The following is a 16,284-nucleotide window of genomic DNA, read 5'->3' as shown; positions in this document are numbered from 1 at the left end:
ACTCAGATAACCCACTTCAAAGCAGATATTGTGGGATTTTCTGCCTTGATATTCTGGGTTATATGGCTGTGTGGAAGGGCCCTATGTAAAGGATGGGACTGTAGGTCACATTTAGTCTTTCAATGCCCTCCAGGATGTATACAGCATTTTCACCATGTTTTTGGCCCCAATGCTGTCTTAGATCCAATAATGAGGATGCCTGCCATAGATGTGGGCGAAACATCGGGAGAGAATGCTTCTGGAACAAGGCCATACAGCCCGGAAAACACACAACAACCCAATGACTTTTTTTTGAACCAGGGACTTTCCTGTCATTTTCAAAACAAATTAAAATAAAACAAAAGACCTATCCTAAGCCTCAAATGGTAGATAAAGCAATTAATACTGATTTTCACATGGGATTATGAAATGTACTCCAGGTAGAAAGCTAGTCCTACTGATGGTTCTTACATGTCTCAATAACACCAATATCATACCCAAAGTCTTTATGAGTAAAGTGGATTTTTGTGCAGAAAAATGCATTAGTTGCCTGCTTTCCTTTATCCTTCACTGGGCTGTGCAAATTTTGATGGTACATATGTATATGTCATGGGTGCATGTTTGTATAGTGTTTTCCAAAAATATTGCCTCTTGAAATCAGTTTACATTTTATCGGACCTTATACTTCACACATTTTTATAAAAGGAAGGAGAGATTAATGAATTTTATTTGTCAAGTCTACTCAGTTTTGTACTAAGTTAAGAGCTGTTGAAAAAGAAGGAAGAAAAAGAGAATGAGATCCAATACGGCCTTTGAATTCCCATGGTGAAGGAAAGCACATTGCAGAAAGGAGCTCCTTTGATTTTTGACAGCTATTAATGCACCTGGACTTGGATTGAGAAGCAAATCTGGAACTTTGATTGTGAATCCCTTAGGGGCAGCTTTTGCTTGCTAACAGAATAGCACTGGGAAAGTGGAAAGGTTTCATAGATCTAATATACACTGATTTAATCTAGGAAATGAAGGAAATCAATCAGTTTCATCTATAGAAGCTAACACAGTTCTGCCCATTCTGTAAAAGCACGTAAATTGGATTTGGATTTTGGGATATGAAACAGAAACAAACTTTTTTGTCCCAAGCATTGTTCATTTTGTCAACACTGCCTCATGAATACTAATCAGATAGTCAGGAGCCGCCGGTGGTGCAATGGATTAAATCAGTGGTTCTCAACCTCTGGGTCCCCAGACGTTGTTGGCCTTCAACTCCCAGAAATCCTAACAGCTGGTAAACTGGCTGGGATTTCTGGGAACTGTAGGCCAAAACATCTGGGGATTCACAGGTTGAGAACCACTTGGTTTAAACCCTTGTGCCGGCAGGACTTTTGACCGAATGGTTGACAGTTTAAAACTGGGGAGTGAGTTGAGCTCCTGTCTGTCAGCTTCAGCTTCTCATGAGGGGACATGATAGAAGCCTCCCACAGGATGGTAAAACATCTGGGGGTCCCTTGGGCAACGTCCTTGCAGATGGCCAATTCTCTCACACCAAAAGTGACTTGCAGTTTCTCAATTCACTCCTGACATTAAACAATCAGATAGTCAAGTGACAGAGCTAATGAGAAGAAACATTCAAATTCAGGATATAAAGTTTAGAAGAATAAATCATAAAATAAATGTATTTGCTGATGATGTTCTGCTGTTTTTGTCTAATTCAATAAAATCTATAGGACAGGTGAGGAAAATCTTAAAGGGATATTAAACCTATACTGGTTATTACTGAAATGAATATCACCACCTTCAAATGCAGGGGATTTAGCTGTTACGTATGTGCCTTACCTGTACACCAGGGGTTGAACAGTATATATGTGTCTGTGGCTGGGTTTCGTCTCGTCCTCAGAATGCCGATTGGAGTCGAGATTGCAATGTACATGCGGAATTTCCCCACAACGCAGTTTGCAGCTGGCATGATATTCAGGGCTACAAACTGCCCATCACTGTGGGTGATCTTGGCACCCCATTCCTTACTTTGCAGTTTTTCGACCAATTGGACTTTGATGTAGGTGCCTTTGGCTTGTTGTGGGTATCGCCCTGCAGAAAAATAGAAGAGAGGACAATGGTTCTTGCATTAATGCAGGAGGTGAATAAATTTTGTTCCAATTTATCAGGAAAAAATTGTAATTAACAGAGATGATGCTTTACAATTGGCTATATTGACTAGGGCTGATAGGAGTTGTAATCCAAAGCTTTGGTGGGGTAAGACATTTTCCTCCTCAGATGTTATAATATCATGTTAGGCTGGATCTACACTTCTATATAATTCAGGTTACCAAAGTAAATGATCCACATTATCTGTTTTGAACTGGATTATATGAGTATACACTGCCATATAATCCAGTTCAAAGCAAATAATCTGGATTTTATATGACAGTGTAGATGCAGCTTAAAATTTAGTTATATTTCAACATGGTATTAAGAAGTTTTCTATGGTGTTATCATTATGCCACTGAGATTAATCCAGGCTGTAGAATCCCAAGAAAAACATAAGATTGGATTGGGTTGTTGTGAGTTTTCTGGGCTGTATCCATGTTCCAGAAGCATTCTCTCTTGATATTTCACCCAAATCTATGGCAGGCTTCCTCAGAGATTGTGAAATCTGCTGAAAACTAGGCAAGTGAGGTTTATATATCTGTGGAATGTCCAGGGTGGGAGAAAGAGCTCTGGACATTCCACAGATATATAAATCCCACTTGCCTAGTTTCCAACAAACCTCACAACCTCTGAGGATGCTTGTCATAGATGTGGGTGAAACGTCAAGAGAGAATGCTTCTGGAACATGGCCATACAGCCCGGAAAACTCACAACAACCCACTGATTCTGGCCATGAAAGCCTTCAACAACACAAGGATTGCTTAGCAAGAGATATTTTGCAAAATCACATCTCAATAACATATACCTTAGCAGTGATAACTGTATCAGAGGCTTACATTTGCCACCAATAAAATCTTGCTATCTTACATTTTAGTTCCCAAAGCTCAGATGACGTAGTGCAGGAAAGTTTCCATGTAACCTAGAATATTTGGGCCACATGACAGAGATTTTCAACAGAAAGCAAAAGTCAAATCAATAGAACGTTTGGAAAGATACAGTAAAGGACACTTCAAAAGAGGGCTTCAAAAGGAATAAGGTGGGGAAGGATATACTAACGTGGCAACCAAGATGAGAAGTCAGTGACTGCTAACAATTGGATCCGCGAGTTGAATGCAGACTTGTTCTTTGAACTGTGGCTGGGCTTGACCTTTCCTCTAGCTCGAGCATGTGCTGAATTTTAGTTCTGATACAGCAGAATAGCAAACAAAGCCCAAAAGAAAAGCCAAGGACGAAAGAAACTGAAATGCCAACAGATTTTTAAAAAATCAACTGGCTGAACGTGTCTATTTGAAATATCACCCTGTCCCTATTTTGGGAAAGGGATGAGGGGTGTACTTAGAACCTCTTCAAAGCTTTGCTTATGGAAGCACTTTTGACACTGTTGATTTATTAATGCCTACAGGGCTACATGTGAAAATTCTGCCAAAGATGATGGACAGTACTCATAGCTACCATTCTACTAACTAGTTTTACTCAGAAAGACTCCCTTATTCCAACCTTGATATGCTCTATTCTCAGCCTCCCACACTGCTGTGTGGTGTTATTTCTCACACTTCTTTCAGATCTTTCCTCAGATCTCATCTTCAGCTCGTTCCTAGTTCTCATGACATAACCAGCTAAGCATTAGTATCTTTATCTCATACAGATGTTAGTATCTTATCTGCAATACTTGGGAGTAGAAATGTTCCATTATTTGGATTGTTTGTTTTGTTTTTGGGAATATTTGCAGATAAATAATGATCGCTTGGAACCGAGACTCAAGTTTAAATAATTCATTGAGCCATCAAAAAAGGAAGGTGATATTTTCTGAGCCTCCAGTGTGGGATATTGGAGTATTTTGGATTTCAGAATTTCACATAAGATATGCTCAACCTGTATTGCTTCCCTGTTTATCCCTATGCCCCCTTCTGCCTTTGTCAACTTTTCGATTGGAAGCTCGTGGCCTGCTTTGTACTTATGGAGATGGATTAGATGGGCATCTAAGCAGGGAAAAGAATTGTGTAGCACAGGAAGAACTTTAAAATTGCAAATTTGGATGCAATTCAATGTTAACAGTGTTACAAAACAGAGACAGAATTGAACTGCATTTCGTCAGGTCTATTGGATTACCATCAAGGCATTTCTCCTAATGTACAAGCCATATTTGCCTTCCTATAACTTAAACCCATTAGGTCTTGGGCTGTGGCTCTGGCTGGAGAACAGCTGCAATCAATCACTGCAATGAATCACTCTGACCAGGAGGTCATGAGTTCGAGGCCCGGCTCGGAGCCTATGTTTGTTTGTCTTTGTTCTATGTTAAAAGGCATTGAATGTTTGCGTATATGTGTAATGTGATCCGCCCTGAGTCCCCTTCGGGGTGAGAAGGGCGGAATATAAATGCTGTAAATAAATAAATAAAAACTGTCCTCTCTTCTAAAGATGAGGCCTTCAGGCTTAAGAAGAGTATTACCATACCATATTGTGTCATAAATAAACTCACTTCTTTCAAACCTTTCTCATAGGATTTGTTTTCCAAACCCTGAAACATCTTTAAGGGATGTCCATGAATCCATTCCATTTTGTTTACTTCTGAGCTGGGAAAAACATGCAGACTTCCAAATTTTGCTCAAAAATGGTTCCCCTAAGCATTAGCTAAAACCATAAATGATAATAGATTATGGAAGCTGTGGTCCAACAACATCTAGGGGTCCACATTTTGCGTATCATTCACCTATGTATCCATATTTACTTGAGCCTAATGCGCCATCGAAACACGCACCTCAGTTTTCAAAACTCTGAAACCAAAGAAGCATTTGCTGGTGAATGTAATGTGCAGCAGCAAAAAGTGCACTCTTTGTAATTTGGCCAAAAAGAGTATGCATAAAAGTGGCTACATGCTTATAATATCCTCTTTAAAAACGAAAGTGTTAGAACACCAAAGCTTGCAGTAATGGGGAAAAAACCTTGGGGTGCATTTATGCTGTAGAATGAATCCACTTTAACTTCCCAGCTCAAGTTTATGGCATCATGCAGTTTAACAAGGTCTTGAACTTTCTCTGCCAAAGAATGCTAGTGGCCGATCAAACTACAAATTTCAGGATTGCATAGCACTGAACCATGGCCATTAAATGAGACGTAAGTAAGTAAGTAAGTAAGTAAGTAAAACTTTATCTATATACCGCTCTATCTCCCCGAAGGGACTCAGGGCGGTTTCCAACAATAAATACAACAACATACATTACATAAGCAGCATAAAAAGCACATTATTAAACAAATTAAAAACCTACAAGTAAAAACAATAAGTGACAATCACAATAACCTACAATCGAGGGGATGAGCATCATTGGTCGAATGAATTGACATCATCTGTTTTTAAGGATAGACGAATCTTATGCAGCATATTTCAAAGCCATAGTCAGCAGTAAATTTATTTATTTTTATTTATTTATTTACATCACTTTTACCCCGCCTTTCTCCCCGAGGGGACTCAAAGCGGCTTACAATAAATAGGCAAAAATTCAATGCCTAAAAACAATGTAAGAACAACAATTTATATAAAAAAATCTACAAAACAACAACTCATATAAAACAGATACCATTGCAAAATAAAATCACATTATATAAAATTTTAAGCATGTCCAAGATTAGACTCCATTCATCCAGAACCCTCAATAAATCTTTGTACAGGTCATGTAAAGTCCATGTTCTCATTCATTAAAAGCTTGCGTGCACAACCATGTCTTTAAGGCTTTCCTGAAGCCTAGGAGAGTTGGTATCTGCTGTATGTTGCTGGGGAGGGTTTCCCTCTGACATTAAATGTAATGTCCGACTCTGGGAGTTGGTGCTTATCTCCATTTCTAAGCCAAAGAGCCAGAGTTGTCCATAGACACCTCCAAGGTCATGTGGCAGGCATGACTACATGGAGTACTGTTACCTTCCCACCGGAGATGTACCTATTGATCTACTCACATTTGCATGTTTTCAAACTACTAGGTTGGCAGACGCTGGGGCTACTGTCCTTCAAATAGGCGCTCCATGTGCTCCTGATGTAGCTTCCCCTATTGCTTTGCTCAGAACTAAGATTACTATATTATGCGAATCTAATGTGAACCCTCATTTTGGGAAAGTAATTTAGCTTTAAAAGGTGAGCATTAGATGCGAGTAAATACAGGCCTTCTCAATGTGTGGCTCTCAAAATAAGAGTTTAAGGTTACATGCATTCACTCCAACCAAGCTTGAATTAACTCATCACTGTGTTTTTGTTAGAGAGGCTGGCATTATTCTGAAGCATTGCTCAAGACAGTATAATGGAAGCATCATCTCCCTCACAGTATACTGAAAGTAGTTTCTTAAGTGTCTGTGGTGAAACACAAGGATTGGCAACCAGGACACACTACTTCACACAGCCAGCAGAGGGAACACCAAGACTCAAAACAACTGCTTCTGGCTGGGTTCTCCCATCTTAGCCTTTGCTGTTTTCCCCTCTGAGCGCTTTGGTAAATTCACATTCTCAGTCCTCAAAGGAAAATTTTGAATGCAGGAAGTGTTCGCCCCTCCACAGCAAAATAAAGCATAGCGGGATTGTGTTTTTAATTATTTGGTGTCAGGGCCACTTTTAAACAATCTCATTTGCTTTTAGACATCTTTGTGCCTTTGGGGAAGGTATTACATGTTGTGACGTTAATACATCTTCCATGCGATTCATTTATTTTTACCCATATAGACCCTTCATTCCCAGCATAAAACACACATGCTTCTAGGCATATCCAAGGAATATAATAATTGTGACAGAATGAAAAATAATGGGTAGCTTTCTCAGAGGGGTATCAGCATTGTGAAGCAGGGCAGTGGTTGGTGGGTTTTGCAGGGAAATCTTTCTAACAGCTTTAAAGAAGTTATTCTGAATGGAGAAGGAAAAATCACAGTGGTGAAATCACAGTTAAATCAGCAAAGGAAGCCAGAACAAAATACCAGTACATCCTTGCATACGCAAAACCTGACACAAACTAGCTGACATGGAGAAGATTTGTAAAAATATGGCAGCATTTTTAGCAAGCACTAAAAAAAATGATTTAAATGTTCAGTCTGACATACACATGCCCTTTAAGCATTGAAAGTTACCCCTGATGTCATCTTGGAAGTCAAGGTCACATGTTGCATGTAGAAAAAAATGTGCATATGTATGTGCACACATATTTCATCAATTCCCTTTTGCTGCTCGTAAGCAGATATTGCATGGAATTATGTAGTTTGAGTAGTTATTCAGGAGTGTTAAGATTTTACACATATGCACCTTCAAGTTGCCTGTTGACTTATGGTAACCTCATGAATTTCACAAGGTTTTCTAAGGAAAGGACTACTTAGAAGTGGCTGTGAAATACAGGACCTATCTACACTGCCATATAATTCAATTACTGATCCCAGATTTGAACTGGATTATATGGCAGTATCTATATATATAAAAGGGTAATGAAATTTCGGCCTAGGACAAAACAACAAAACTACACATCCCAGAAACACTAAACTTGGCAGCACAACCCCTCATCCATGCCTCTACGTTCATACAACAAAAAGAAAAGAAAAATAAAGTCCTAATTAGAGGGAGAGGAATAATTGTTTTTATCCAATTGCTGCCAGTTAGAAGGCTAATCTCCGCCCACTTGGTCTCCAAGCAACCCACTCAGCCCAGGGGACAGACAGAGTTAGGCCTCACTTAGGCCTCTTCCACACTGCCTATAAGATACAGATTATCTGATTTTAACTGGATTATATGGCAATGTAGACTCAAGGCCCTTCCACACAGCTATATAACCCATTTATAATCTTATTTTATGTGCTTTGAACTGGATTATCTTGACTATTTCCCATACCACCATACTTCGCCACAGCAACGCATGGCCGGGCACAGCTAGTAGACTCATATAATCCAGTTCAAAGCAAATAATATGGGATCAGATACTGGATTATATGGCACTGTAGATCCAGTCATAATCTACTGCACCTGGATTCAAGGGTATTAAAAGAAACTGCAGGTGTAATTTGAGAACCAACGGCAATCTTTTTTGAGAATTTCTGGAGAACAGGCTAAATTCCAGTAAACTGAAGAAAGCAAATTTTTGTACCCATTTTTAACAAAAAAAGGGAGAGCCAAACATTACGTCCAATCAGCCTGATATCAATACCAGGAAAGAATCTGGAGCAAAATATAATAAAATAAAGAGATAATCTGCAAGCATTTAGAAAAGAATGCTATACTCACAAAAAGTCAACATGTTTTTTTCAAAAGCAAGTCATACTACACAAACCTTCTCTCTCTCTCTCTCTTCTCTCTCTCTCTCTCTCTCTCTCTCTCTCTCTCTCGATAGACTTACAAACTTAATAGATGAAGGAAATGTGGCCTTTGACAGGGTTCTCACAAAGAAACTAGCAAAGTATGGGGTAGGCAATGCTACTGATAAATGAATTGGGAATTGTCTGACAAGCTGAACCCATTTCTCCTGGAGAGAAATGACCAGGGTTCTGTCCTGGTCCCAGTGCTATTAAACATCTTTATCAATGACTTGGACCATAGAATAGAAAACAAATGTTCAGATCTAGGTGTCTTAAGAGCCAAGATGAACATGACTCAACAGTGTAATGTCATATCTAAAAAGGCCAATGCAATTCTAGACTACATCAATAGGAGTATAGTGTTGAGATCAAGAGATGTCATGGGCTCATTGTATTCATACAGTTTTTGTGGACCTTATGGCAGCCTATGACACAGTGCAACATAGAAAAATGCTACCATATCACCCGGGACTTTGACTTTACAAAAACTGTCCAGACCCTCCTGGAAAACCACAGCTTCTATGTGGAGTTTCGGGGCAGGAAAAGTAGATGGAAGAGGCAAAAGAATGGCTTACCCCAAGGCAGCGTTCCTGCCCCGACCTTATTTAACATCTTCATGAACGATCAGCCACAACCACCACTCACAAAGAGTTTTATATATGCTGATTACCTTGGCCTAACAACACAAGCAAAAGATTTTGAAACAGTTGAAAAGCAACTCACTAATGCCTTGAAAGATCTCTCCAGCTACTACAAAGAGAACCACCTGAAGCCTAACCCTGCCAAGACACAAGTGTGTGCTTTTCACCTACGTAACCATGAAGCCAACAGGAAACTGAAAGTTACTTGGGAAGGCCAAGATCTCGAACACTGCTTCCATCCTAAATACCTTGGTGTCACCTTAGATCGAACACTAACATATAGGAAACACTGCATGAACACCAAGCACAAAGTAGCTGCACGCAGCAACATCCTGCGGAAACTTACTGGCAGCGCATGGGGTGCAGACCCACAAGTAATAAGAACATCAGCCCTGGCCTTGTCTTTCTCAACTGCTGAGTACGCCTCTCCTGTCTGGCACAAGTCTGCCCATGCAAAGCAGGTGGACATAGCACTGAATGAAACATGCAGAATCATTACAGGATGCCTTAAACCTACACCTGTTGATAAACTCTACAAGTTAGCTGGCATTGCCCCTCCTGACATGTGATGGGAAGTTGCTGCTAATGGTGAGAGAAATAAGGTCGAACATTGTGAAAGCCACTCATTGCATGACTATCAACCTCCTCCCACCAGACTTAAATCAAGGAAAAGCTTCATGAGAACCACCACTCCTCTTGATGTTCCTCCAGCAATAGCAAGAGTGTCCCTCTGGGCAGCTAAAACAGGCAATTCCAACTGGATAGCCCCCCATGAGGGTCTTCCTCCAGGGGCAAACCAAGAATAGGCAACTTGGAAGTCCCTGAACAGACTCATAAGCGGAGTGGGCAGATCAAAAGACAACCTGGCAAGATGACACTACCTGGAGGAATCCTCCACCTTGTGTGACTGTGGAGCTGAACAAACAACTCCACATATGTATGCTTGCCCACAATGCCCTGCCTCATGTACGGAGGAGGAGTTGTTTAAAGCTACGGACAATGTGGTCGCTGTTGCCTGCTTTTGGTCTAAAACTATTTAGCTGTTTGTGATTCATTTATTTTATCACTTTTGGACTTGTTTGTTATGCAATGCCTTTGACACGAAATAAATAAATTGTATTCTGCTTTGGTGAGACCTCACCTGGAGTATTGGGTCCAGTTCTAGGCATCACAATTCAAGACAAAGGACCTTATCACATTGATGAGGTCCCCTATGCTGATTCCCCAGCCTCTGTGGCAAATCAGCGGTGCAGCAGGGCAATTCCAGCCCGCAACAACAATCCCACGTGGGGAAGTGTTGATGCTTGGCTTGTCCCCGCAGTAGGCCTGTTGTTCCAAATGGAACACAGGGAGATTCCCATGTTGGCAGCGCAGTGTCCTACCACATTGAAACCCCAGTTGAGCAATGGATCCCTGCTGGAAGTGAGACTAGGTTGTGTGATGAATGGTGTGGGGCTCTGTCATTCAACTGGGGCAGCAGTGTCCTAGGACACTAAAAAATTGTCATCTGATGAGGTTGTAATATTGACAAGCTGGAACGAGTCCAGAGAAGGGCAACCAAATTATCAAAGATTTGGAAACCAAGCCCTATGATGAACAATTTAGTGAGCTGGGATGCTTAGCTTGGAAAAAAAAAGGCTGAGAGGGGGCATAATAGCCATGTTTAAATATTTCAAAAGATGTCACATTGAGGATCTAGTACCATTAGGGTATAGAAACCAAAGCTAACCTAATAGCAACATCAATAGAGAATACATTTTGGTTATATTAAAAGTCAAAGTTATCTACATGCCCATTCAAGAAGAGAGAGCTTGAGAAAGTTAATTTTTTTGTATCAGTGGAGTTTTATGCAAATAGGTCAGTTTTCTCAGCTCTGCTATGTGAGCTGTACAACATATACAGGGTGTTTGAAAAATAACTCCCTTGTTTTAAGTATAAATACATTAAAACTAGGGAGTTCTTTTTCAAACACCCTGTATTTCCTAGGTACTTCCATCAACCCTTATTATTTACTTTCCAAAATGGGAAGAGAATATATATGTGTGTGTGTGTATGTGTGCGTGTGTATATATAAACTGTTACATTAGTTTTCTTCCCTGTCATTTTTTTCCTTCCCTGTCTCTCTACAGAGAATCCTTCTGTCTCTGTTTTCCATACAGTGTTCTGGATTTCTTGCATACATCTACAGATACCTGTGATTATATATTCTAGTCACTGAAAGTGACTGAAAAATTAAACGTTGGTTTTAGAAAAAAAACACAGTTTAGCATTCTAATATGTGAAATTTTATAAGGTTTTGAACTGAGTTACAATAATTCCTCAGTCTTTATAGTTAATGAGAATGACTCATTTTCTTGAGCAAATCTTTTCCATTATGTCAATTTTTTTTTTTTAAAAAAGATGTTTTCTGATTATGCCATTTTTGAGAAAGATGGTTTTGTGGATAGTTAATCAAACGCCAAATTTCTGTCAAAGGAATGTTCCTAATTGTTTAAAAATATAATAACAATTGCGGTCACATTGACTTCAGCAAGTTATTTCATATTGTTGGTATTCCTTATGAATCCTGTGAAGAAAGGATTATTTATGACTGTTCACCCATGTTTCCTAAAATCAATGCAACACATAACATTCCAGAAATTTTATGTGCCAGATGCTAAGCTAGGAAAAACAAATATGTGGGCCCTTAGCACAGTTCTGTTATGTTTTCCAGTCTAGTTCAAAAGATATGTACAGAGTTATTTTTACAGAAAAATGTGCACATCATGATGACTACTCACAATGCTCCTCCAAACACTGTTCAGTGACCATTATAATCTTCATTTACACCTGGATTTCCATATTATAATTTAAATATACATACAAAGAAAAACCGAAATAAGAATACAGTACATTTTCCATACAATCGCTAAACTTGCCGAGAAATCAAATGGTGACTAGATGAAACAGCAGAGATAGATGAGAATTTCATTCAAATAATAATAATAATAATAATAATAATAATAATAATAATAATAATAATACAACTTTTTTGTAGACCGCCCTATCTCCCCAGCGGGACTCACAACGGTTTCCAACATATATGGCAAACATTTAATGCCAGCAAGGAGAAACATATAAACAAATTACAACAAAGCAGATCACATCAAACAATATATAAACAACCTGACTTTAAAACTTAATAGCAAGCAAAATAGCAAAGATAAAACTTACAAACATGTAATATAAATGTATCACTAGGGGAAACAACTAAAAGTTAGTGACTAAAACCCACTAGGGCCAGGCTGTGGCGCAGCTGGCTAGTAACCAGCTGCAATAAATCACTACTGACCGAGAGGTCATGAGTTCGAAGCCCGGGTCGGGTTACGGCCACGACCATTAAATAGCCCGGCTTGCTGTTCACCTATGCAGCCCCGAAAGACAGTTGCATCTGTCAAGTAGGGAAATTTAGGTACATTTTATGTGGGAGGCTAATTTAACTAATTTACAACATCATAAAACTGCCAGCAAACACGAGGAAAGGAAGGAGGAAGTACAGCCGCTAATGGACAGTGAAGCAACAGCTCCCCCTGTGGCCGGAATCGTGAAGCTGGAAAAAAATGTTAAATGCCTCTGTGTCTGTCTATATATGTTGTTTGTCTGTTGGCATTGAATGTTTGGCATATATGTGTTCATTGTAATCCGCCCTGAGTCCCCTTCGGGGTGAGAAGGGCGGGATATAAATACTGTAGGTAAATAAATAAATAATAAAACCCAAAGAGAGTTGAGGTGATTTGCTGCAACCAACAGGCTCAAATCAATTCCAGTATCTAGACCAGGTTTAGCATCTAGACAAGATTTAGCATAGCTAGGCAAGGATGTAGGTCAAGGGGTGTTAGTCTTCCTCTTCTCCATACATCATTGTACAAAGGAACTCCATAAAACTCACAAATGTCTTCAGCATAGAAAGAATTGAAAATTGTGAAATTCGAATCCCAGAGTGAGCAAAACTGACAGATTTGTTCATCTAGGGCAGGGCTTCTGAAACCTTTTCAACTCATGACCCCATTTCATCTGAAAAATTTATACATGACCCAGATATATAGATTACATATACAAATGAAACCTTTACTGATAATAAAATCGTAACAATTTGAGGTTGTTGGGTTTTTTTTTTAGCAATCTCCTCCTTTGCATAAAGAATTCCAAGAGACATAAACTCTCATGGCCAGTGCCCTCATGGTCAGATATGTGAGCACCAAGTTGAGGCATTGAGGAAGGGTCCTCCCTTGAAGCAAAATTGGGACATCTGAGTCAGGAGGCAAAATGGGTGAAAAAGGAAAGAAGAATCCAGTCTAAACTCTACGCTTCTCTCACTGTCACAAAAAAAATCAACAGGATGGAGAGAAGAGGGAAGCAGAGACACACCCCGACTTCCAAGATTGGAAGGGAAGGAGAGACCCCACAGATTCCCAAGATAGGAAGGAAACGAAATCATATGATGGGAAGAGAGGGAGAGATCCACAGGACTCATACAACGGGAAAGGAAAGAAAGACCCAGACACACTCACAGGCAGATGGGGAACTTCCTCCCTCCACCCAACCAACCTCAAGACTAGGTTATCCAACAAAGCTCTCTCTTCCTCTTTGTCCTCCTCGTTTTTCTTTCTCTAGCAATGGTTCTCAACCTGTTCTCAACACTGCTCAATGTGTGGTTCTCAACATGGGTACCCACATGTTTTGGCTTTCAACTCCCAGAAATAATAATAATAATAATAATAATAATAATAATAATAATAATAATAACAACTTTATTTTTATACCCCGCCCCATCTCCCCGAAGGGACTCGGGGCGGCTTACATGGGGCCTTGCCTGATACAACAATCAAATATCAATAACAACGCAAAAGCATAATTAACCCAATAAAAACATCAACATCAGTAAAAAAAAAAAAAACAATCGTAAAAATCAGCAAGAAGCATACAATGTTAAAACTGGAGACGATCATAAATCCCGGGCAAAGTGCAGAATGTGCCCAAATGGGGAAAGGCAATTTCACAGTTGAAATGGACAATAAAATGCAGTATAACAATGGCAACACATCAAGAGTGGGGCTATTATGGAATGGGCAGATGGATCAATCCAACAACAATTAAACGTCAAAGGCCTCTTGGAAGAGCCAGGTTTTTAAGCTCCTCCGGAAGGAGAGGAGGGTGGGGGCCTGCCTGATCTCTCTAGGGAGCGAGTTCCAAAGCCGGGGGGCCACGACGGAGAAGGCCCCCTCTCTCGTCCACACCAACCGTGACTGCGAGGGTGGCGGGAGCGAGAGAAGGGCCTCCCCCGACGAGCGAAGAGAACGTGCGGGTTCATAGGGGGAGATGCAGAAATCCTAACAGTTGGTAAACTGGCTGGGATTTCTGGGAGTTGTAGGCCAAAACACCAGGGGACCCACAGGTTGAAAATCATTGCTCTAAGGCAAGCAGAGGCAACAAAGATCTGGGGAGAAACAGTCCAGCTCAGAAGAGGATTCCTCTTTCCTCCCTTGTACCCTTTCTGTCAGAACTTCGTCACAACCCCAACATAAAGCGATGGCGACCCCATTTTGGGTCACAGCCCATACTTTAAGATGCTTTGATCTAGGGTAAGAACATGTGCATGCTAAAACCATTTTAAAGATCTGTGTACGCTGGCAACTTAATCCAGTACCAGTTTGGAGCATGATGCTCCAAACCAACCTCAGATTAACCATGATAGCAGCCAGATGCACAGGGCTGAATCCTCTATGATGCTGCAACAAGGTCCAGCTAAGCTTCAACAGCATATCTCCAAGTCATGTCACCATCACTGGTCTTTGCTGGGCACAGAGCTGTCTTTGACAGCCTGGCAATTTCAGTTTTGTGCAACCGACAAAAATAATAGGCTTGTTCTTCCTCTCTTTGTTGATCACACTAGTGCCCCATTATGATTTCAACAGACATTACCAAAATGGCCAGGCTGTCAAAGGGAGCTCTGCGGCTGGTAAGGCACAGCAGAGGCAACATGAGGTTAAGAGCAGGCCTGTAGCGAGGGGGCGGTTTTAGGGGTTCAACCCCCCCCCCCCGAAATTTTTCAGGTTATTAAAAAAAACCTGGTTTACTCATGAATTTTAACTGGTTAACCAAATCCCCATGCTAAGTCTATGAGACACAAAACATTAAGAGTCCCTCCAGGCACTATCTCAAGCAGATATTGACAGGTTTGTAGCGGGGAGGGGTGTGTGCTAGGGGTTAAACCCCCCCCCCCCCCCGAAATTTTCAAACCCCCCCCCCCCCGGAAATTTTTTCTGGCTACGGCCCTGGTTAAGAGGATGGGCCAGCGGAGGTGATGCAATCTCAGCTCAACTGGACACATCAATGCAGCATCATAGAGATGATCTAATATCCTGATTCAATACCTCAAATCTTCCTTAACAGTCCACAGCCACACTGAGTGTTGGAGGTCTATTCTTCTAGGGCAATGGTTCTCAACCTGGGGTCCCTACATGTTTTTGGCCTTCAACACCCAGAAATCCTAATGGCTGGTAAACTGGGTGGGATTTCTGGGAGTTGTAGGCCCAAAACATCTGGGGACTCCAGGTTGAGAACCACTGTTCTAGGGTTTGGGGTACAGTAGGATTATGTTTCCAACTTCCACCCACCAGCAATCTCCAGTTGGAATATCTGTGTCTGCTAAATGTGGTTTGAGGGGATGGATAATAGCTTAATCACTTCTTTTTTCTTGTTCTTGCCAAATGTACCCATGCATAAAAAGGATGGATTGAGTGAAAAAATGAAATTGACAGATAGGTCTATCTCTATAAAGTAGACACTATCCCAAACACGTGATGGATTGCAAAGAGATTTCAGCTGCTTGATTAGATGTATCCATAATAATCTAATCATGACTGCTTGGACACATTTGTTGCTGAGCATGGAGGAAGGGCCGTGTGTTGTCATTTGGGATTCCTGCTTGTGTGCAAAATGTTTTGTATGCAGCAACTGTTGTGTCGTGATGGGTCATCAGAAATCTAGCCTTTCCCGTCAATGGATGATTGTTCTTTTGCAGGTGTAGTGTGACCATATCACATGGGCAAGAGTGTAGGCACTTCAAAAGAAGTGTGTCTAATTACATTAATTTATTACACAACAGTGGGAGAGGGAACGTCTGCTGTAACATGATCAAAAGGGGAATAGATCTCCATTGCTTGCAGTG

General features: G+C 40.6%; 1 protein-coding gene across 1 annotated transcript in view; it reads right to left on the bottom strand.

Moving 5' to 3' along the window:
• The window catches only part of f13a1 (coagulation factor XIII A chain), a 149,305-nt gene that overhangs the window by 85,766 nt on the left and 47,255 nt on the right, over nucleotides 1-16,284 (bottom strand). Inside the window, exon 4 of the mRNA XM_062977690.1 lies at nucleotides 1,813-2,064. Coding sequence (XP_062833760.1) covers nucleotides 1,813-2,064 — 252 coding nt within the window. The remainder of the gene's footprint in view (nucleotides 1-1,812; nucleotides 2,065-16,284) is intronic.

This window comes from Anolis carolinensis, chromosome 4 (genome assembly GCF_035594765.1).
Source record: "Anolis carolinensis isolate JA03-04 chromosome 4, rAnoCar3.1.pri, whole genome shotgun sequence".
NCBI classification, from domain to species: domain Eukaryota; kingdom Metazoa; phylum Chordata; class Lepidosauria; order Squamata; family Dactyloidae; genus Anolis; species Anolis carolinensis.
Note: the sequence above shows the minus strand (reverse complement) of the source record. Positions and strands in the feature narration are given on the sequence as shown.